The sequence below is a fragment of the Fistularia commersonii genome, chromosome 15 (genome assembly GCF_037954325.1).
Source record: "Fistularia commersonii isolate RoL2024-O1a breed Wild chromosome 15, RoL_Fcom_v1.0, whole genome shotgun sequence".
Taxonomy (NCBI): Eukaryota; Metazoa; Chordata; class Actinopteri; order Syngnathiformes; family Fistulariidae; genus Fistularia; species Fistularia commersonii.
This window is the reverse complement of record NC_141298.1, coordinates 18,252,525-18,273,125: the sequence shown is the minus strand read 5'-3', so window position 1 is coordinate 18,273,125 and position 20,601 is coordinate 18,252,525. Positions and strand designations below refer to the sequence as shown.

At 54.1% G+C, this 20,601-nt stretch overlaps 2 protein-coding genes across 7 annotated transcripts; both read left to right on the top strand.

Moving 5' to 3' along the window:
- Positions 1–37: 37 nt before the first annotated feature.
- slc8a2a (solute carrier family 8 member 2a) lies at positions 38–9,142 on the top strand. Of its 2 annotated transcripts, XM_086160294.1 has the most exons (12): positions 38–373; positions 532–669; positions 848–1,075; positions 1,153–1,431; positions 1,752–2,192; positions 2,351–2,712; positions 3,690–3,793; positions 4,155–4,172; positions 4,472–4,584; positions 5,151–5,250; positions 6,367–6,630; positions 8,087–9,142. In XM_086160294.1, the coding sequence occupies exons 1-12, from the start codon at positions 38–40 to the stop codon at positions 8,461–8,463; spliced, it is 2,760 nt and encodes a 919-aa protein (XP_086016420.1). In that variant the 3' UTR covers positions 8,464–9,142. The 2 variants fall into 2 exon arrangements, with proteins under 2 accessions (XP_086016420.1, XP_086016421.1); XM_086160295.1 differs by lacking the exon at positions 4,155–4,172.
- A 1,711-nt stretch (positions 9,143–10,853) lies between these two features.
- On the top strand, positions 10,854–20,086 carry hnrnpl (heterogeneous nuclear ribonucleoprotein L). Of its 5 annotated transcripts, none has more exons than XM_086160282.1 (14): positions 10,854–10,972; positions 11,392–11,510; positions 12,467–12,704; positions 12,823–12,908; positions 13,008–13,104; positions 13,193–13,265; positions 17,915–17,950; positions 18,239–18,307; positions 18,409–18,659; positions 18,770–18,891; positions 18,975–19,176; positions 19,260–19,317; positions 19,580–19,675; positions 19,756–20,086. In XM_086160282.1, exons 1-14 carry the CDS (start codon positions 10,889–10,891, stop codon positions 19,812–19,814), a joined length of 1,590 nt encoding a protein of 529 aa, XP_086016408.1. In that variant the 5' UTR covers positions 10,854–10,888; the 3' UTR covers positions 19,815–20,086. The 5 variants fall into 5 exon arrangements, with proteins under 5 accessions (XP_086016408.1, XP_086016407.1, XP_086016409.1 ...); XM_086160281.1 differs by having other exon boundaries at positions 10,869–10,972; positions 19,260–19,318; positions 19,572–19,675; XM_086160285.1 differs by having other exon boundaries at positions 10,870–10,972; positions 11,431–11,510.
- Positions 20,087–20,601: the final 515 nt, after the last annotated feature.

The following is a 20,601-nucleotide window of genomic DNA, read 5'->3' as shown; positions in this document are numbered from 1 at the left end:
CTGCGCCCCCCGAGCCCCGTCTTCCCTCAGGGCCGCCATGGGGCCCCGGCCTCTTCGCCTCGCCGCGCTGCTCCTTCTGGCGCTCCTGTCCCGCCCTTGCGCCTCCTCGGGCCCCCGGGTCGTCGAGCGAGCGTCCGGCCCCGAGCAGCCTCAGCCCACGGGCAACGGCACGGGGTCCGGCAAGCGGACGTGCACGGGCACCGTGGTGTGCAGGCCGGGGATCCTGCTGCCGGTGTGGCTGCCGCTCAACCCTCCGGCCGGGGAGCAGGCGGGGAGGGCCGTCATCTACTTCCTCTGTCTCATGTACATGTTCCTGGGTGTGTCCATCATCGCCGATCGCTTCATGGCATCGATAGAAGTCATAACGTCTCAGGTAGGATGCGGTTCCACCGTCTTGTCGCGTCAACAAACCGACAGGCGGGTCCTGCCGCGAGGGGCCGGTCCGTCGGGACTTCGCTTTCGAGGCGGGCGGCCCGGCCTCAGAGAACCGGCCCTCCTGGTGGACTTTGTGTCAAACCTCTGTGGTTGCAGGTGAAGGAGGTGACCATCACCAAACCCAACGGAGAGACCACGGTAACCACGGTGCGCATCTGGAACGAGACGGTGTCCAACCTCACGCTCATGGCCCTGGGCTCGTCGGCACCCGAGATCCTGCTGTCGGTCATCGAGGTACCGAGGCCTCGGCGGCGCCGCTCTTGTTTGTTTCCTTTTTGGTCCCGTCCATCGATGGACGCGTCGAGGGGCCGAGATGTTTTTGGCCCGCGAAGGCTTTTAGACCTGTATCGATCGTTGGGTTTCTCAGACTCGCCCCCGTTCTCTCCGTCTGCTCCATGTTGTCCGTCGCCAGGTGTGCGGGCACAACTTTGACGCCGGCGAGCTCGGCCCGGGCACCATCGTGGGCAGCGCCGCCTTCAACATGTTCGTGATCATCGGCCTGTGCGTCTGGGTGATCCCGGACGGAGAGTCTCGCAAGATCAAACACCTTCGCGTCTTTTTCATCACGGCGTTCTGGAGTATTTTCGCCTACATCTGGCTCTACCTCATCCTGGCCGTCATTTCCCCCGGCATCGTGGAGGTGAGTTCCCGCTCGCTCCGTCTGTCCGGCGCCGCTCGCCGCTCGCCGCGGGCGTAAATCCTTCCACGTCCCCTCAGGTGTGGGAGGCCGTGGTGACGTTGCTTTACTTCCCGGTGTGCGTGATCTTGGCTTGGGTCGCCGACCGCCGCCTCCTCTTCTACAAATACATGCACAAGCGTTACCGTGCCGACAAGAGACACGGCATCGTGGTGGAAATGGAGGGCGACCTGGCGCCCAAAGGCATCGACGTGATCGTGGACGGAAAGACGGCGGACGGCGGGACCTGTCCTGCGAACCCCTCCAGCGTGACCGTGTCTGTGCAGACCGGCCACGAACTGGACCAGAGCAAAGACGAGGTATGTCCAGGCCACGATCTGGGGGGGGCGGGAAGCGAAGTAAACAAAATGAATTTCTAAATGAAGGGGGGAAGTATCTGGTTTCCCGAGGCTCATCTGGGTCGGTCGGTCAGCAGGAGGTGGAGAGGCGGTGGGAGTCCAGACACGGAGGCGGGGCTCCAAATGTATTCAAAGACAAAGACGAACAAATGTCATGCACGTCACCGAAGTTTTGAGCGAAATGTTCTCGTCCTGCTGTGCTGAGAGGCCGTCCTCTCTTGCTGAGCAGCTCTTTATATCATAGAAAGTGGAGCCCAAATAAGCGCCTCCGTGTGCGACAGGTGGTCCGCATCCTGAAGGACCTGAAGGAGAAGCACCCGGACAAAGACCTGGACCAGCTGATCGAGATGGCCAACTACTCTGCCCTGGTTCACCAGAAGAAGAGCCGCGCCTTCTACCGCGTCCAGGCCACGCGCATGATGATCGGCGCCGGCAACATTTTACAGAAGTACGCGGCGGAGCACACTCGCCGCTCGGGGTCGACGGGTCAGGACGGCGACAAGGCCGTGTGCTCGCACGTCTGTTTTGAAAGTGCTCAGTACCAGTGCACGGAGAACTGCGGCACGCTGAGTCTCTGGGTGGTTCTTGACGGAGGAACCGGCCTGAACACCTTCCACGTGGACTACTGCACAGAGAACGGCTCGGCCAATGCCGGGTCGGACTACGAGTTCACTGAGGGAACGCTGGTCTTCAAGCCAGGCGAGACTCGGAAAGAAATCAAGGTGAGCAAAAGCAAAGAGGCGCGCGCACACACACACACACACACACACACACACACACACACACACACTCTATATGTAACCCCGATGTGGTTGATTGATCCTGGTGTTCATAACGCTCATGCCTGAGGTGACGTTGGACTGCGTCCTGCCTCGTCCAGGTCAACATCTTGGATGACGACATCTTCGAAGAGGACGAGCATTTCTTCGTGCGTCTTCAGAACCTGAGGCTCGAGGAGGGAGACCACGATGGGATGGAAAGTCCTCCAAAGGGGAGGCTGGTGGAGCCTCACGTCGCCACCATCACCATCTTGGATGACGACCACGCCGGCATCTTCACCTTCGGTCAGAAGGTCCTGAGGGTCAGCGAGAGCACGGGGACGCTCACGGTGACGGTGGTGAGGAACTCGGGCTCCAGGGGCACCGTCTCCGTGCCGTTCCACACCGAGGACGGCAGCGCCAAGGCCGGCTTGGACTACGAGGAGACCAAAGGTGAACTGGAATTCACCAATGAGCAGACCAGGTGAGGCTCGCCATTGATGGAGCTCCGTGGACGAGATACTTTGGCGCGGACGGCAAAATTCACGGATCTCACATCTCTGAAAGAGAACATTCGGACGTTATTGATCCCGAGAAAATAAGACGTTAGTTGATGCGGAGTTTGCGCGGGGATCCTCGTGTCAACGTCCAATCTTAGTTACTGGAGTCGGATATGTGATGGCTCGGAGCAGATGGTCCGTACGTCACGTGATGTTCCTCGGTGTTTTCGAGCTTACACGTGCACCTCGCACGTCCGGCCGCGCGCCGCTTAAACCACCCGGGGAGACGCATTCACCCCTTTCAGATGACGACCAATCAGATGGCGTCACCTGAAGACCCGACACCAAGTAACGATACGGTCGCCGCTCGGGAGCGAGGACGTACATGTAAACCGACAGATCCTTTTCCCATTAAACTTTCAGGCTTCATAATCTGGGTTTGCACGTCCGCTAATTGTACATTTAGTGAAAGACAGTTATGTAACGCCGTCGCACAATAGAAGCCGCACAGTCAAGGAAACGCTACGGGGGCGGTTAGCCTCGCTAGCCTCGGCGTGTTGCAGTGTTCGTCGTTTTTATTTCTCACCCGGCCGTTCCGATCAGGTACCGAAGGGTTCGGCCTTTTATCTCCACGTTTTATCGACCAAACGGTATCTCATTGTGCGGTGAGTCATTTTGTTCAGTTATGTCTTGGCACACACGAGCACCATGGCACAATATGGCCGTCAATTATTTAAAACTCTGCCCCGGTTAATTATTCAGGCGGCTTCATCTGCGATGTGATTTAGATGCAGAGCGAATGTAAACGCCCGTCGATGCCAGCGGCACGCCGGCTCTTACACATGACATCCGTCTGATTACCCGTGAATGATCTGGGTCGAAATATGAGTTGTGACAGATCTCTTGTGTGTGTGTGTGTGTGTGTGTGTGTGTGTGTGTGTCTTTTTTCGCCCATCTCCAGTCAGACCTTACAGGTGCGCATAATAAACGTGGAGGAGTACGAAAAGCAGGAAAACTTCTTCATCGTGCTGGAGGAGCCCCGGTGGCTGAAGCGAGGTCTCTCTGGTAGGTGTGAGGTGGAGCTGCGCCGCTCGCCGTCCTCCTCCGATGCAGTCACAATGCAGTTTGAGGCGACGGCGGAGCAAAGACGACTCTGCTCTGTCATTTACGCTGCCATGAATAGCACAATAAAGTCCGGGTATCCAAGATCAGGTATCAAAACAGCAGCGGCGGCGGCTTCCGGAGCTCCTACGTCAGAGTCGGTAACCCAAGAAAACCCCTGCAACAGGCCGCCGTCCCTGCCGGATCCAGTATCTCTCGGTCACCGGGGCTTGTTTTTTGCGTCCGACGGTCGCGGGCCGCTCTGATGAGATGCTGTGTTTCCCGGACACCGTTTAAACCGGTCGCCGTCTTGTCTGTCTTTCAGCTCTGCTGCTTAACCAGGGTAAGACCGCCGCCGGTGTGGTTTGAAAGGTGCCTCGTGCTGCGTCCGTCGGTCACGCCGCTCTTTTGTCCCGCCGCGTTCATCGATCGGGCCCGATGTTATATTAGCGTCGCTGGAATCCTTTGGAGCGGGACTCTCCGCTCGTGACCTGGACGTGACACGGGGCACCTTTGAAAGAAAGCGTGTGTTTTGCGTGGGGGTTCCGGTTGAACCGTCTGCTTCGGCTTCTGAGTGCGGCCGGTTTGCAAATGAAACGCCGACGTGTGTTCGGACGCGATAAAATGCCCGACGCCTGACAGGGAACCCCACCCCCGAGGAGGAGGAGGCCCGCAGGATCTCCGAGATGGGCAAACCCATCCTGGGCGAGCACAGCAGCGTGGAGGTGGTCATCGAGGAGTCCTGTGAGTTCAAGGTGTGTGTGACCGACGCTCTCTGCAAAGACAAATACACTTGTTTCACCTTCATGGTTCACGGCGGGAAGGTTTTTTGAGGAGAAAGTGGCGACGGGCATTTTCCACACGGTGGAGGTGTTTGCTAAGTGGATTATTATAGTTCTGTGAAGATGTGAGAAGTACGTGCATGAGGAACGCTCACGTTTTAACCATTCGGTCGCCTCCCACATGCCAGACTCAGAACGGAGTTCTGGACCAGGTACTGTCTCACCTGCATGTCTGGAAGCATCTCTCTTCTTCGTTCCTCTTAGACTCCCCTCTTTCTCCCCTTCACCTTCACACGAAGCATGTGTGTGTTTGTGTGTGTTGAGATGCATGTGTCATAAAGTGTTGTTGTGAAGTAGTGGACCTCCAGGGCAGCTTTGGGCCCAGTGTGTGTGTGTGTGTGTGTGTCATTTAAATCCAGGAGATATTGGAGAACTTCAGGGGGTTTCAAGGGACGGAGAGAGAAGAACATCTGGGGTTTTCAGCTTCTCCTGAACTCTGAATTGTTTTTTTTTCACTCTTCTCCCGGGCTGCTCACCAGAGCACTGTGGACAAACTCCTGAAGGACACCAACCTGGCGGTGCTGGTGGGCTCGCAGTCGTGGAAGGAGCAGTTCATCGGGGCGGTGACCGTCAGCGCAGGTCAGCGGCCTCCTTTGTATCGTAGCCGTGTCAAATCTTTCACGGGCTGTCAGAGTCTCTGCGTGGAGCATTTAGATCCCACCTTCTTACTCTCTGGTCCAAATATGGCTCTAGATCTGCCTGTCTGGACCAGGGCTCGCCAACCCGCCGCTCCTCTTCCATCTTTACACCGCGGCTCCGAGCGGCTCGGGAAAATAAATGATAAATATTGAATTGAAGTGTATTTCATTTGTGTTCATTCCTTTTTTTTTACTTTTAGTTCTAAGTTGGAAGATTATTGTGATCTTGAATTATTAAATAAAATTATATTTATTATTTTTCGCCGCTCAAAATAACGTCACACCGGCGGAAGCCGGTATACCCGCCGGCCGGTAAAGTCCCGATTTGCAGATGCTGTGCGCAGAAGTTCAGGAGCAGAAGTCCCATAAACTAGGTAAAATAAATATTTATGAAGATATTTTGCAAATATTTATTTTATTGTTTACTGACACAGTGATTTTCTCCCGGTTTATTTTTAAAATTCAGGTCAAGGCTCCGCTACACGCTCTGAAAGCCCAAAGCTCAAAATGAGTTCATTACACAAATAAAATTTTATTTTCTCCGTAATACTTTGTGAATTTCAGAAGCAACACACTTGTTTATACAAAGTGTAAAGGTAATAAAAAGCAATATATACAGCGGTACCTTTATGTTAGACGTCAAAAATTGCGGCTCCCAGTGTTTTCTTTTCTGAGGAAACCGGGTCCAAATGGCTCTTTGGGTGTTACGGGTTGCCGACCCCTGGTCTATACAGACATATACAATTTTTGGAAAGCATATTGTGTAAACAATGTATGTATAGTGTGCGTGTGTGTGTGTGCGTGTGTGTGTGTGTGTGCCACACACACTATGGCCTGACAGGGCAGTCAGTCAAACCCTTCCGCTCTCGATCAGCTTTTCGAGGACCGAATGAAAAGACCCAGATGTGGTTTCCACCTTATGCCACCCAAAGTAATCAGATTACACGGCCAGGTGTTTGGATTTGGATGTATGTCCGTGCGGCGGAGATGGAGGATCAGCTTCTTTCAGGGTGACTGGAGGATGGAGGATGAGCCGCCTCTCTTTGTTTCTGCCCAGGTGATGGAGACGAGGACGGGCAGCGGCTGCCCAACTGCTGCGACTATTTCGTGCACATTTTCTGCATTTTCTGGAAGATTCTGTTTGCCTGCGTCCCCCCGACGGAGTACTGGAACGGCTGGGCGTGTTTCATCGTGTCCATCACCGTCATCGGCTTCCTGACCGCCCTCATCGGAGACCTGGCGTCCCATTTCGGCTGCACGGTGGGCCTGAGGGACACGGTCACCGCCGTGGTGTTCGTGGCTCTGGGGACGTCGCTTCCCGGTGAGTCGGGAACGTCATGAAGTCAAAGAGATAGAAATAAAAACACACGCGCGTCCGCCGCTCAGTTAGGGATGGCTGCCGGATCGAAAAAAGACAAAGTTCGACGTTGTGGAGTTTGGAAAAAACCCGCACGCCAAAAAACACTGCAAAAAGGAAAGATGATTTATTTGACACGGTGCGTGACGTCTTCCTCGGATGCTTCCGGAGACATGTTTCTCACAAATATGTCATTGTAACGTCACTTTTGAAAAGAACAGAATGATCATGCGATTGTTTCCCTCCTTTGTTTTGTTTTTTTGCACCTCTTGTTGGATATATGATGTCCTTATAACATTATACAATATAACATTATCGTCTCTACTTTTCGAGAAGCGCCCCGAAATACACCGATACTTTTTTACATTAAACAGTCACATGATCACGCATGCGAGAACAAGTATTTTGTGTTCCATGTCAAATAAATCATCTTTTCTTTATGGAGCATGTTTTGGCGTGCAGATTTATTCAAAACTCTGCCAAGTTTAATTAAGCCTCGCTCTTCGGCGCCGCCGATGTCGGGCCGGTGCACGTGCAACGCCCGCACAGCGGTCCAATACGAATTCCACCGCTGATATATGAATTCAATTTGTTCCAGAGGTGGGTTCATATGTCCATTTCTTTTTTTTTCAATCTTAAATGAATTTCCCCCGTTTAAACCCACAAAATAAGGATGCCAAAACGGAAAACCCCTGAACAAGAAGGATATTCATAATGTCAGGGACATCGAAAAGAGACATCGAAACGACTCTCGTTTAAAGCACGATATCTGGAGGCCGCTTTCTCTCGGCGTGATGGGATCGCCAGCCACCTCCTTCTCCTTCACTCACAACACAGGCAGTTTTCCATGTGGTCGTGTATGGATGTGTGTTTCTGCGACATAATAACAACGCCCATGGAAGGCTTCCATTGCGTTGCCATTATAATCACGCGCGATATCGGTCCCACGTGCACCCGCTTTGCGCTTGGCTATTATTGGGTGCGTCGTTTCCATAGAAAGCGTCTTCCTCCTGGGTTCACGGCTCGCTTGGATTATGATTAGCACCTATCCAAATGCACTGCAGACAGCAAAGTAGGAATTTCACTGTACAGAGAAACAGGTTTCTACACTGTACGTGTCACGATAAACGCTCGGAATCTTGTTAAAAAAAACGTGAAATAAGCCCAAAGAGATAAAATGATGGGAGATAAGAACAGGCGGCAGATTTGCGTCCTGGGGGAGGCAGGAAGTCAATTCAGAAGACGCGGCGGCGTCCTGAAGCGTAGCGGAGATGCCGGACCTGGCAATTTCAAATTTTGATGTTCTCGCTCTCGTATTGGTATCGTGACTTTGCCGGAACCGTGCTCGGTATCTTAACAACGTTGTGTATGAAGCGATTGGTACGTTAAGGCCGCTGTGTTTGCTCTTTTCTCTTCTCAGACACCTTTGCTAGTAAAGTGGCCGCCACTCAGGACCAGTACGCCGACGCGTCGGTGGGGAACGTGACCGGCAGCAACGCCGTTAACGTGTTCCTGGGTATCGGCGTGGCCTGGTCCATCGCCGCCATTTACTGGGAGGTGAAAGGTAAAGTGTTCCGCGTGGAGCCCGGCTCGCTGGCCTTCTCCGTCACGCTCTTCACCATCTTCGCGTTCTTCACCATGGGACTGCTGATGCTACGCCGGAGACCGTCCATAGGCGGTGAGCTCGGGGGCCCGCGGATCCCCAAGATCCTCACCGCGCTGGTTTTCTTCGGACTCTGGTTCCTCTACATCCTCTTCTCCAGCTTGGAGGCCTACTGCCATATTCAAGGCTTCTGAGAGCGCCGCGCTGAGACTGCTGCCATGCTTCCTTCAAATGTCTGAGGAGATGATTGTAAAAGAACTGATCAATGAAGTGGATTAAAGTCCTTTTCTCCACGGCAGCGTATCGGCTTGACTCGCCTCGGAGTGGCTTCCTCGGTTCTCCGTCGTGCACGGAGCCGGTTTTCGTTCCGTATCGTCTCCTCGAGGGTTTCCGGGGGAAACGGCCGATCGGTCGGCGGGAGAAGCCGCACCGAGTAAACCGGCTCGTTACATCATCGTTTTATCATTTCGCGCGATGGAAAGCGGAAGGAAAAGACCTTGCGGGAAACGACCGCACATTTACAACCTCGGAGCTCCGTCGGATTCAGCTGCCGGAGCTGCAGCGGTGGGATGAGCGGGTCACGTGCGCGACACCGGCGGCCCCTCACCTCGGAGCTCCAGAGCGCCGTCCTTTCAACGATCTTCTCAGGACTCCCTGGACCCGACGAACGCCACGAGACATTTTTGACCCGAAGCTCTACACGGCGGATGTTCACCTGAACCAGGAGGCTCCCGTGACCAAGACGTCACCGCAGATACTTTGTCGATGAGTCGAAGGAGGACGGAGCCGTGACGTCCTTGACGTTTTATCGCTTGTTCTGGTCTTTTCTCCCCTCATAAATAAAAGCACCCGTGGACTCAAACGTCTCAAAGCAGAAACGTTGATCGTCCTCATCGTTCCACGCCGCGCCGATGAGAAGACCTGCCTCCCCGAGGCCGCTTGAGCTGAGAACCGTCAGACCGGGTTTGACGTTCTTGACGCCGTCTCGATGGCCTTCGGCTCGGTCCTCGCGCGCCTTCACGAAACGGTCAGATCCGGCGGTTGCGAGAGGATCCGCTCGCCGCGCCGGCCGAGAAGCTCTCCCGCTGCGCGCGGCGTTGCAGTGGAGGTCGTTCTTGAATATCAGGACACCTCCGGGTGCATCATCACATACGCCGCGGCCACTTGTCAGCGTCAAAAAGAGAAGCCGCGTTCAAATTGCCATCAATTATTTAGACATTGTTTGTTGTCAGTGGACGGAGTGGATCCAACACACGATTAGGTCTGCTTCACCAGGTAATCGCTGCCGTTGCAGAAAGCGGACGCGCACTTTTCTTTTTCGTTTTCGCAGGATTCTAATTCGGAACGCCGACCGCCGGCCGCTCGTCCTCCTCGGCGACTGTTGGTCCGCGTGCGACGCAGAGCGTCGTCCCGGCGGCGACCGTTCAACTCGATCACACCTAATGATGATACAATGAGTGTGCGGCCGACAGATAACAACTGACAAAAGAAGCCGCGGTAAAGAAATGTGCGGGTTTTCTGCCACCGCGTGTGACCCTTTGAACGCAATGCTTCACAAGTCTTGCCTGTTTGGTTTTTAGAAGTGTCATTGAATTTGACGTTTTTGTAATTGCGTGTCAATGAGCCGTGGCGGACGAGGATGCCTTGTAATCCACTGTACGTTGTCATAATTACACTGAAACTTCGACTTTGTCCCCGTGTGATCCATCGCCCCTCGGGAGCTCGCCCGTTACTCGATACGTGTCCAGAATATTAAGGTGGCGAGAAGCTACGGGGGACCGGCCGCCGTCCGTCCACGCTTTGGCCCGTCCTGTGCAAAGAGAACCCGGACCAAGAGCCGTGAATTCAGGAAATGAAACAGTGAGATTTAAAAGCGTGCGCCGAGAGTTGACCCTGGACACACAATCCCGTGACCGGGCCTAATTATGTCATGATTAGACGTGGTCATCGCTTTCCCCGCGTCCCCGGTGAACTGCCAAGATCTCGCCGCGCCACTGAAACGAATACTCTCCCGGTAACCCGGGGCCGAACGGGTACGACGGGTCATATTTCATCCGCAGCAATCCGAGTAAACGCAGAGTTGGGCAAAATCAACACCGATAGAAGTGTAACTTTTTATTTGCAAGCCCCGCCGCCCGCCAGGGCCGGGCGTCCTGCACGGACAGCCGCGGCAGCGGGGCTTCTCTGCAACGCAGATGTCCGAGCCGTACGTGAACGCAGCAGCTCTCCCAGCCGCAGCGCCTGAAACCTCGAGTTAACCCCGGATTAAACAACGATTAAACAAGATTTCTCCAAAAAGATGTCTGGGAGCAAAGCAGGGGCACACACAGCACAAACTCTCCCTGTTAGACATATTTATGTTCTAGTACAACGCCTTATTGTCCTGGGCTAAGACACCAAATGTGTAATATTAGATTCTTTGTCCCCGCGACGTAATACAAGTGTTTAGTATAAAACCGAGCACCAAGACACTCCTCGGGGACGCTAAAGTGTGTGTTTTTGCAGCGTGGAAACCCTGAAACAAAGCGAAAGGTTCTCAGCGCGTCTGTCCGAGGATGTTTGATATTCCAACAGGCCGTGAAGGCAGCGGCGGCCGCTGCACTCCGGGGACGAGACAACATGGCTGCGGCTGCGGGCCGATACTACGGAGAAGGCGGCAGAGCGACGAAAAGACAGAAAACGGAGGAGGGAGGAATGACAACGGTTGGCCTTCTGTCTTGCCTCGCTGCTCGGGTGTTCGTTGAGCCGGAGGCTGCGCGCTTTTCGCTGTAGCGAGGGACAGGTCGAGCCCGACAAAGAGGCGCCTCATCCCTAGCCATGCTAAGCTAGCTAGGACAGGGCTAGCATCCCGGCGCCGATGGACGGACGCTTCGATCGCTTTGCCGTGTACAACCGGGCTTTTGAACCCGTCTAAGATAAAATTCACGCCAAAAGCTAAGGAAACGGGTCGCCCTCCCGGGTCGAGCCCGTTCATGAACGGCTCCAAGTCCATCGCACGTTTTGCGGATAACATCTGCTGCCGGTCCTTCATCCGAACGCTTGGTTTCCCTTTGTCTTCTAGAGGAACAACTCGTATCTATTGTTTGTTTATCAAAGCGTCATCCTGTGTGTGTCATTTTTAGGAGAGCTATGATGACCCTCATAAACCGTTACCCTCCCAGGTGGTGCACATCAGGGGCCTGATCGATGGGATCATGGAGGCTGACCTAGTGGAGGCCCTGCAGGAGTTCGGAGCCATCAGGTACCAACCTCCTGAAGGTTCCTCTCTAACACGCAACAAGATGCCATGCCTCAATTTGAACTCGCTGCAGGTTTCTTGAGCGATGCGCAGACGTGCCAAGTGAACAATGCACTACATCTCAAAAAGCTCCGTGCAGCTGGACTCAAAACAAGATAGTTCCCTAGCTAGCCAACACACAGCAGGCGCCGTGTGCAGGGCATTCCTGAAATAGTCTGCAAAGCTGCAGAATACGTGAGGAAAAATACATCAGGGATAAACAATTCATTCCTCAGCGACGTTCTCCCCCCGCTTCTTAACCCCGGGAGAGGAGTAAAGATGACACACACCCACCCGTATGCTGCCGTGCTTTTGCAATCCTGGTACTAAAGCGTTGCAGTCCCAAATTTAAATGACATAAAGTATTGTCCTATCTTGAAGTGCAGCGCAATTGACTCAAGCGTTTGTATAAATGTGGATGAAGAGACGGCCGGCTTCAGAAGGCCACCGAGAGGTCTCCTGAGAAAACACTCAAACGCTTTGGTCTCGGGTTCTAACCTTGAATTAAGCTGCAAACGTCTCTTTCGCCATCGTGTGTCGCGTTGTCGACGTGCAGCGCGCTTCCGGTTCTCAGCCTGGATACGGCGTGTGTTTTCTTTATTTGCTCTTGTCTGTGGAGGTCCTCGGTCCTCCGGGTCGTTGGGAATTCGCTTCGAAGTCTTCTTGTCTTGACCACTGGACTCATTTGCAGTTGTTTTCCAAAGGTGTGCTGAGCTAATGTCCTAAAAGCCACAAGTAAAGGAAATAGTCCTTATCGTCAGTGGGAAGCATACATTTGAGGAGGTACCGTATTTAGCGTGACCGATATGATTGGAAATAATTGTAGGCGCAAGTTCCGCTCGCATATAAATGTTGCGTGACGCGTGTTGAAATATATGACGAAACCAACTCCGAAAGTATGGTGTTTTCTTGTAACTCAGTTATGTGGTCATGATGCCCAAGAAGCGCCAGGCCCTGGTGGAGTACGAGGACATGAACGGCTCCTGCAACGCCGTCACGTACGCCGCCGAGAACCAGGTCTACATCGCAGGCCACCCCGCCTTCATCAACTACTCCACCAGCCAGAAGATCTCCCGGCCCGGGGACTCGGACGACACCCGCAGTGTCAACAACGTGCTGCTGCTCACCATCATTAACCCCATCTATCCCATCACCACGGTAACGTGTTCAGGGGTCGCCGCCATGTTTGTTTGGGTCTCGGAACATCTGGGTCTCTAACGGCGGCGTCGATTCGGTGCGCCGTCGTTCGCTAACGCTTCGTCGTTTGCCTTCACAGGACGTGCTCTACACCATTTGCAACAACTGCGGTCCGGTACAGAGGATCGTCATCTTCAGAAAGAACGGCGTTCAGGCCATGGTTGAATATCCTTCACGAACATGTCCCTTGTCCCGTCCCCCCGTCCCCCCGCCCGTCGGCGGCCTTCAGACGTCCGTATGGTCTCCTTAACCGGTGGCTCCCACGTTTGACTCGGTTCAAAGTGCCCAGCGGGCCAAAGCCTCCCTGAACGGGGCAGACATCTATTCCGGTTGCTGCACTCTGAAGATTGAATATGCCAAGGTACGCGGGGGGCGGCGAGGCGGTCGATGCACCCGGCGCAGTGAAAGATCTGACCGTTGGCTCTTTGTCTTTGAATGGCGTCTTGCAGCCCGCTCGCCTTAACGTCTTCAAGAATGACCAGGACACGTGGGACTACACGAACCCCAACCTGAGCGGCCAAGGTAACAGTCAGTTCCCGACCTCTCCTTCCCCCTTTTTCTTCCTTTTTTCCTCTCATGCCAGCGTATGGGATGTTAGGGTCCTCTGCTCTGGGGGTATTGCCTTCGATCACAGCAGAGCGGTTGCTTCCACAGTTCACCGCGGTGGTCGACTTAGTGTTCCAAGGCAGTATTCCCGTGACGCCGTCACAGTTCTTCATGCATTTTCTCGCCACACAGCAGGCACAAAGTTAGGGCATGAGGAGAAACCTCAATGGCAGCCGACCTTAACGACAGCCTAATGCATGCCAGAAGCTCGTGCACCTCTTCCACCGTAGAGTCCGCAGGCACACTGTTCTTCACGTAGGTCCACGCTCCCTGTAGAGCATGCCACAGCCGCACAGCCTCACGTCCCCGCCACTCTTGGTGCAGTAAACACATATTGGAGATTTTGTCAGAAACCAAACCAAACACTAGGATAGGGCTTGTTTTGAGAGACGCCAGATGGTTCCATGAAATGAATCCTGAGATGGAGATGGCTGTCGGGTACACGCCGCCGGACGTTAGGACGTTCTGGGTTCAGGGAGACAGACGGCTGACGGTGATTCACGGTCTCAGATTGTGTACTTGTGTCCAAACGTGTGTTACTGGTGCGGTTGGCGGAAATTCAAATCTGAAAGACACAAGAATCCTGGATTTCATGGAACCTTTTAAAGCGAGTCATGCAGTGCGAACCGTCAATAGACCTGAAATCAAGTAGATGTTCTGACATCAAGGAACCCTTGTTTGGAGTCACGTCCTTGCGTTAGCATCTAAGAGGCTCTAAGTTAAGCGTTATGTGTTACGGGATTTAATGGCGCCATCGCCACGCTGATGCATTGATTCATTCAGAACCAATCAAACCTGCTCAGGTGGCCTCATGGAAGGAAACCTGACCCGGTATCGTTCGAGCCCCGGTGATCCGATCACAAGTGGGCCGCTCTGATTTCACGCCCGGCGTGAGAATGCCTTTCTTTCCACGCGGGTCTTGAGTGACCGCTTGTGATCGTTCCTTTACCTCCGCACGTGCAGAACGCCATGTCGTGAGGCCTCGAGCCAGGACGTAACGGCGGTCCGACCCGGCGTCACATTATAAAGACGAAAACGTCGGTCAAGATGCCGACGGCCGACCGCGGCGAAGCCACCGTATTTCCTCCGTGTCTTATTTGAAATGACGGCGGCTGCGGTCAGCGGGCCGCCGCAGCTCGGTCTCAGCCGCTACACGAATCCGTTTCCTCCACCTCTATCAGTTAATTGCAGACAGAGATCCGGCCGTGGGGTTTTGTTTCGATCCGGTGTGTCCGCGCGGAGACCATGAAAACACCCGCCTGCCGGGCGACGGGTGTGTTTTGTGACAAATTCTGTTGCCGTTTCCAGCGTTTGCCGCTCACCGCTCCTTCTCTCTGACCTGACGGGACGTCGCCATCAATTCAGAGAGAAACTGCAGTCAGTTAAATGATAGCCTATCGATAGCAGATGGCGCTTTCTCTCTCTCTCTGTCTCTCTCTCTCTCTTTTGGATAGAGTTAAAAGAGTAATACGGGTCACCGCACCGGCCTCGGTAGCTTTCCTCCGTTGTGTAACCTTGGGTTAATTATTTCCACTGTTTTTTGGCTCATCATTTTATTTTATTCTTTTCAGTTTAGTGAGCGGTGAGCCAGGAATGTGATTTGGTTCCTGTCCTTTAACGCGGGCAGAGCTCCAGGAGCCCACCGGTACTCGCGGTCTGATTCCATCCAAGTAGCTTCATGTAACTGTCCTGTCTTTGGTGCTGCACGACGGCCTCTGATTCGCCCCGAGTGCTAAATTTTATGCTGCAAACTCAAAGCCGTAGGCGTCCGTTGATGAACGGATCTGACGAGGGCGCGTTCCTTTTTGCCAAAAGCCACGCCTCCTCGTCTCGTTCGCGACCGGGACGACGACGTGCGCCACGTCGGTTCCATGCAGGTGTTTGGCATCGGGTCCTTCGACGGGATTCTTGAGATTGTCATGTTTGAGCTGCCTTACGAACCAGAGGTACTCCTTGTGTCCTCACTGTGCAAACGCATACAGGCTGACACATGCTGCCGGTGCCGGCGCCGCCGCCGCCGCTCCGACAGCCACGGTATTACAGCACTCACAGCCACAACTGACGTAAATCCGCACCGGCATACATCGGACACAGTGGGGCAACAAACACCGGAACACAAGCTCAACTCGGCGCTTCCTTGTGCTGAGTCCATCATCACCTGTATCTCCGCCGCACGACATGGGAATCCATTTTACTCTGGGCAGCGGACGATAGCCGCCGTTTCACTTTGAGGGACAGAAACACTCCCGTGGCCACGCGAGCAGACACTGCGCATATCCGCCACAGACTGATCTCGATAGAACGCGAAGCTTCCATCGCCACAGCACATCTGCAGTTTCCCGAGGAGCCGCCGCTCTTGACACGACACATTGGCCGTGCGGGCGGGAGTCGGTGTCGTCGCCTCCCGGCCCGCGGGGCCTTCCTGCCGTAACGGAGGACAGTTCAGACACACTCGTCCCGACCAGGGGACAGACGACAACACATACGGGGGCGGTAAACTCTCTGACGCTCGTACAGCTGGCCGCCGCCGCCGCCGCCGCCCTGTGCTGAACACCACACGACAACACAGCGAGCCCAATATCCACGGCAACACACAGAGCTGAACCGCCACGACAGCACATCGTCACGCAGATATTCCAGGCGGCTCATCGTCAAGCGCTAGACGCCCTTTCACGTTTGACGATGGCTGGCGGCCGTTAAGCCAAATAAGAAAGCATCACGCAAGCGCCCATGATTTTCACACAAGAGGAAACATCCACGGGGGGGCCCACGAAGACATAAGCATCAAACACCCGCCGAGCATACAAGCGCAGATGCAAACAGAGTTAAAACCCTTCCCCAGAGCGCTCATCGTTTATGGACTGGTGTTGTTTTCCCCCTCTGCCTTCTACCCATTTCCCTCCTTCTCTTTGTGCTGTTCTTGTGTTGTTTCTCCGTTGTTTCATTTTACCTTTTTTTTTTTTTTCCCTCCCCAAGTTTATTTTCAATTTTTTTTTCATTTTCTTTTTTTTTTTTTTCCCCCTTTTTTTTTTATTTTTGCACTGGCCCATAGTGATGCCTTTAACGCCTCCCGTGTGATGCAGGTTTGGCTCAGTGTGTCTGTGGACAGGCAGCCCGCTGTCAAACGGTGCAAATGCCCTGCCTTGTGGTCAGAGCACGGTAAGCTGCGAATGAGCCCGTGGTAGCAACTGCAAAAACAAAGTGACAGCAAGTCAAAACCAAGCTGGGACGTGTGGATGCACTTATCTCTCTGGTGGAGGGGATGCAAAGAAGGACAGAAGGAAGAAAAGAATGAAGAGGGAGAATGAGTTGAGGCTGGAGTCAGAGGTTGGCGGGTAGCATCCTTGCTGAAGACTGCCCCCTACCTGCCCACTGTGTCCCATGCTCCAGGTGTGGTGCTGTAAGTACTTCAACCAAATGCCGATCTGATTAAATGGTTACAAGTTGCAAGTGTGTGACAGGACAAAACCGAACTCACTGTTAGCGCTAAGCTATGTAGACGCCGCACAACCGACCGGCCCTCCGAATAAATTAGGGGCCGAGCGTGAGTGAGGACCAAAGCGGCCAGCTAGTAAACTTTGACCCTGTCTGTGTTGTAGATTAAGCCTAGTTTCTGAAAAGTATGGATTTTTTTTTTTTTCTTCTTTTTTATATATTAATGTCTTGTGACGTGTGACACTTAACGTCTCGGCAGCTCATCACGTACCAAAGGATCTGACACATTTGTTTGCTTTTGCTGCTCGCTCTCCCCGGCGGTCCGACGCCTTTAGTCCCAGATTTCCGTCGGAGGCACAGGCCTCCGTGTGCTTAGTGCACAAATCATCTCCCCCATCAGAAGGCCCGGGCTTATCTAAAGAACTCCTAGATGAAGCATCGCTAAAGGCTTTAGGAGTGTCTCTGCCGCCGCGGCGTGTCAGCGCACAAGGTCACAGCAGCGGCCGCCTAAAAATAGTACCGTTTCAATGGGGAACCCTGAAAGCGGACTATTATTAAGTCAACTGAAGTGCCCCCCCCCCCCCCCCCCCCCGCACACCAGAGGGTGCAGTAGAAGCCGCCAGTGGTTTGACCCTAAGGTTCACTGGTGTCGCTCCAGTCTGTAGCGCAGAGTAGTTTAGAGACTACAGACAGAGAAGCAACAAGGAAAAAAGCTTTTCCAAATTGTTTTCGTCCATTAGACCGGACCGAGCCCGGCGTACGCCTCTATTCTGGACGGGTCCAAGCCTCAGGGTGGGGGTCCTCCTCCCAGGCTGGAGGAGCCTTCGGCTTTTTTGCTCTTGAAATGATGGATTTTTTTTTTTTTTTGTTGTTGTTGTTGTTGTTTGTTTTTTACAGCAACAGGGATTTTTGTCAGTAGCTTTGTACTGTACTGTGATTTGTATACACTGCGTAGTTCCCAATAGTTGTCAATAAAACATGCTTTAGCAACAGGCGCTCCCCGAAGCCCTGATGCACATTTTATTCTGAGTTTTTTCTGTTTGTTTTCTGACAAATGTGACAATGCAGTGCTGCCAAGTGTTTTCCAATGTGACCCTGGATTTGACCTGTGTATATGTGTACCTGCACAGATGCTGACGGTGAAGGCAATTGGAACAATTCACAAGGTGTGTTCGTGTTCGTACTAGGATATAAAATGTAGGCCGTGTGTTACAAGGACCGTAATCTGTGGAATTTTAAATGCAGGAAAATCTCCATTATGTCACCTATGAGCTAACCAAACAGAGCCTGCAGACGTTAGATGTGTTTAGAAGCCTCCCCCCCCCTCCCCTCCCCTCCCGCATGCCGATCACCACCTCGTCCCGTAGCGCAAAGTAGCCCGTGTTGAGGACCTGCTGATGTGTCTGCTCCCCGGGAAACCGTGTGACTGGCAACTTTTGATTTTACCGTCCTAGATCCCAATGCCAATCCCAACAAACGGCAGAGGCAGCCCGCTCTCCTAGGAGACCACCCGCCTGATTATGGTACGCATCCCATCGTGGAAGAGAGGACTGAAGGACCTCGGCCGAGACGTTTAATGTCGGCCTTTTGTTTTGTTTCTCCCCCTCCCTCTCTCTCTAACCAGGTGGCCCTCAGGGAGGTTACCACGGTTACAATGACGACAGCTACGGCCCCCCTCCCCCGCACCGCATGGGGCCGGGCATGGGCGGCCGCGGCCGAGGGAGCCAGCGCTACGGCCCCGGCTACGGGCCGCCGCCGCCCGAGTACGGGCCTCACGCCGACTCCCCGGTCCTCATGGTTTACGGCCTGGAACCCTCCAAGATCAACGCGGACAAAGTCTTCAACATCTTCTGCCTCTACGGCAACGTGGAGCGAGTGAGTCCTTCTCGCCGCCGACGCACGGCGTATTTTACATTTTCGCCAGCGGCGCAAAAGAGAGGAGAGATGACGGACGGCGTTCGGGCCGCTTTGCGTGATCTCCCCAGGTGAAGTTCATGAAGAGCAAGCCTGGAGCGGCCATGGTGGAGATGGGAGACTGTTACTCCGTGGACAGGGCCATCACTCACCTCAACAACAACTTCCTCTTCGGGCAGAAGCTCAACGTCTGGTGAGCCGGGCGGCGGTGCGACGGTGCCAGCTCTTCCCGTCCGACCCGGCCCGGAGCTGACCGCTCTTCCCTCTCCTCGGCAGCGTGTCCAAGCAGCAGGCCATCGTCCCGGGACAGTGCTACCAGTTGGAGGACAACACCAGCAGCTTCAAGGATTTCCACGGCTCTCGAAACAACCGCTTCACCTCCCCGGAGCAGGCGGCCAAGAACCGAATCCAGCACCCCAGCAACGTGCTACACTTCTTTAACGCGCAGCCTGACATCTCCGCAGAGATCTTCAACCAGGTGAGAGAAGTCCCGGAGGTCCGGCCGACCGACCTCCGTCTCAAACGGCCGCTGAAGCTTCTCTCTCTCTCTTTCCACTCCAGGTCTGCGAGGAGTTGGGCATCAAGACCCCGTCAAATGTGAAACTGTTCACTGGGAAGAGTGAGTAACATATGTGTGAGGATGTAAACTATCTCCGGGCTGCGGAACGGCGGCTTTTCGGAGCGCCGCGGCCCCCGGGAGTGACGTCCGGTCCCGTCTGTCATTACGCCGACGCCGTCCAGCGCGAGCTCGAGCCAAAACACGTAGTTTTTCTCAGATGAGACGAGAGGGAGGAGACGTCGGGCGTCTTTATCGTCCGGCTCGGCTTTTTACGGTCATGAAACGTAACCGCTTGTTCTGTTTTTGTTTTCTGGCGTGAAAGGTGAGCGAAGTTCCTCCGGCCTCCTGGAGTGGGAGTCCATCAACGACGCCATGGAAGCTCTAGCCATGATGAACCATTTCCAGATGAAGAACCCCAGTAAGCGCCGTCGCGTTTGTCTGGCAAAGACCTTCGACGTGACGTCCTCGCTGAGATGTTTGTCCTCTGCTGTGTCCTAGGTGGGCCTTACCCGTACACGCTGAAGCTGTGTTTCTCCACCACGCACCACGCCAACTAAACCCCCCGCGCCGTCGGTAACCTTCTGTCGTAGATTCTACAGCGGCGCTGTTGTCACGTCACGTAAAAACAACCAGTGCCGGCAAACGCTAGGATGGATGTGCTTTAGGACTTTGAATTTGTGTATGACCTCTTTGTTTTTTCACGACACTAGATTTAATCACGCCCGGCCCTCCGAAGTAACATTTCAATGTGGACGTCCCTTTTGGTTTTTTGCCCTTTTTTTTTTGTTTTCTTCCCCGCTTCTGTTTTTAAATAAAGTGACTGTCAATGGAAGCCGCCTTCATCCGCTCTCGCGTCTTTAGATATGGTCACTGAGGGAAAAGCATCTGGCGACCGCGTGAGTCCGTGGACCGGCGTGGAGCGCAGCAGCCGCCAAAGGTCCAAAGGTCCAAAGGTCCTCGCCCGTCGGGTGCCTTCAAGTGCGCCGACGGCACGTCGGTCGGCGGACGCCGTTCGGTCAAGTTGGAGATTCTGGTTGCCGGCTGTCGTTCTCCTCTCCGGCGGAAACGAGAAGTGGAACCGCTCGCTTGGCTCGGGGCGGCTCGACGGGCTCCCGACCCGCCGGCGTCGGACGAGTCCAGGACTCGGAGCTCATCCCGGTGTACTGGTGACCCTCAGCTCAGCCCTGCCGTTTGGAACAACTCCCTGACCCCCCCGGCCAGCCGATTCAAATAAAGTCCTTTTACTTTCTCCACAAATGCGCTCAGATATTGAGATTTATGGGCGGTTGCTCTCGTTTTGGCCGCGGGTCAAACATAACGCGGGACTGTGGACTTTCCCCCGCA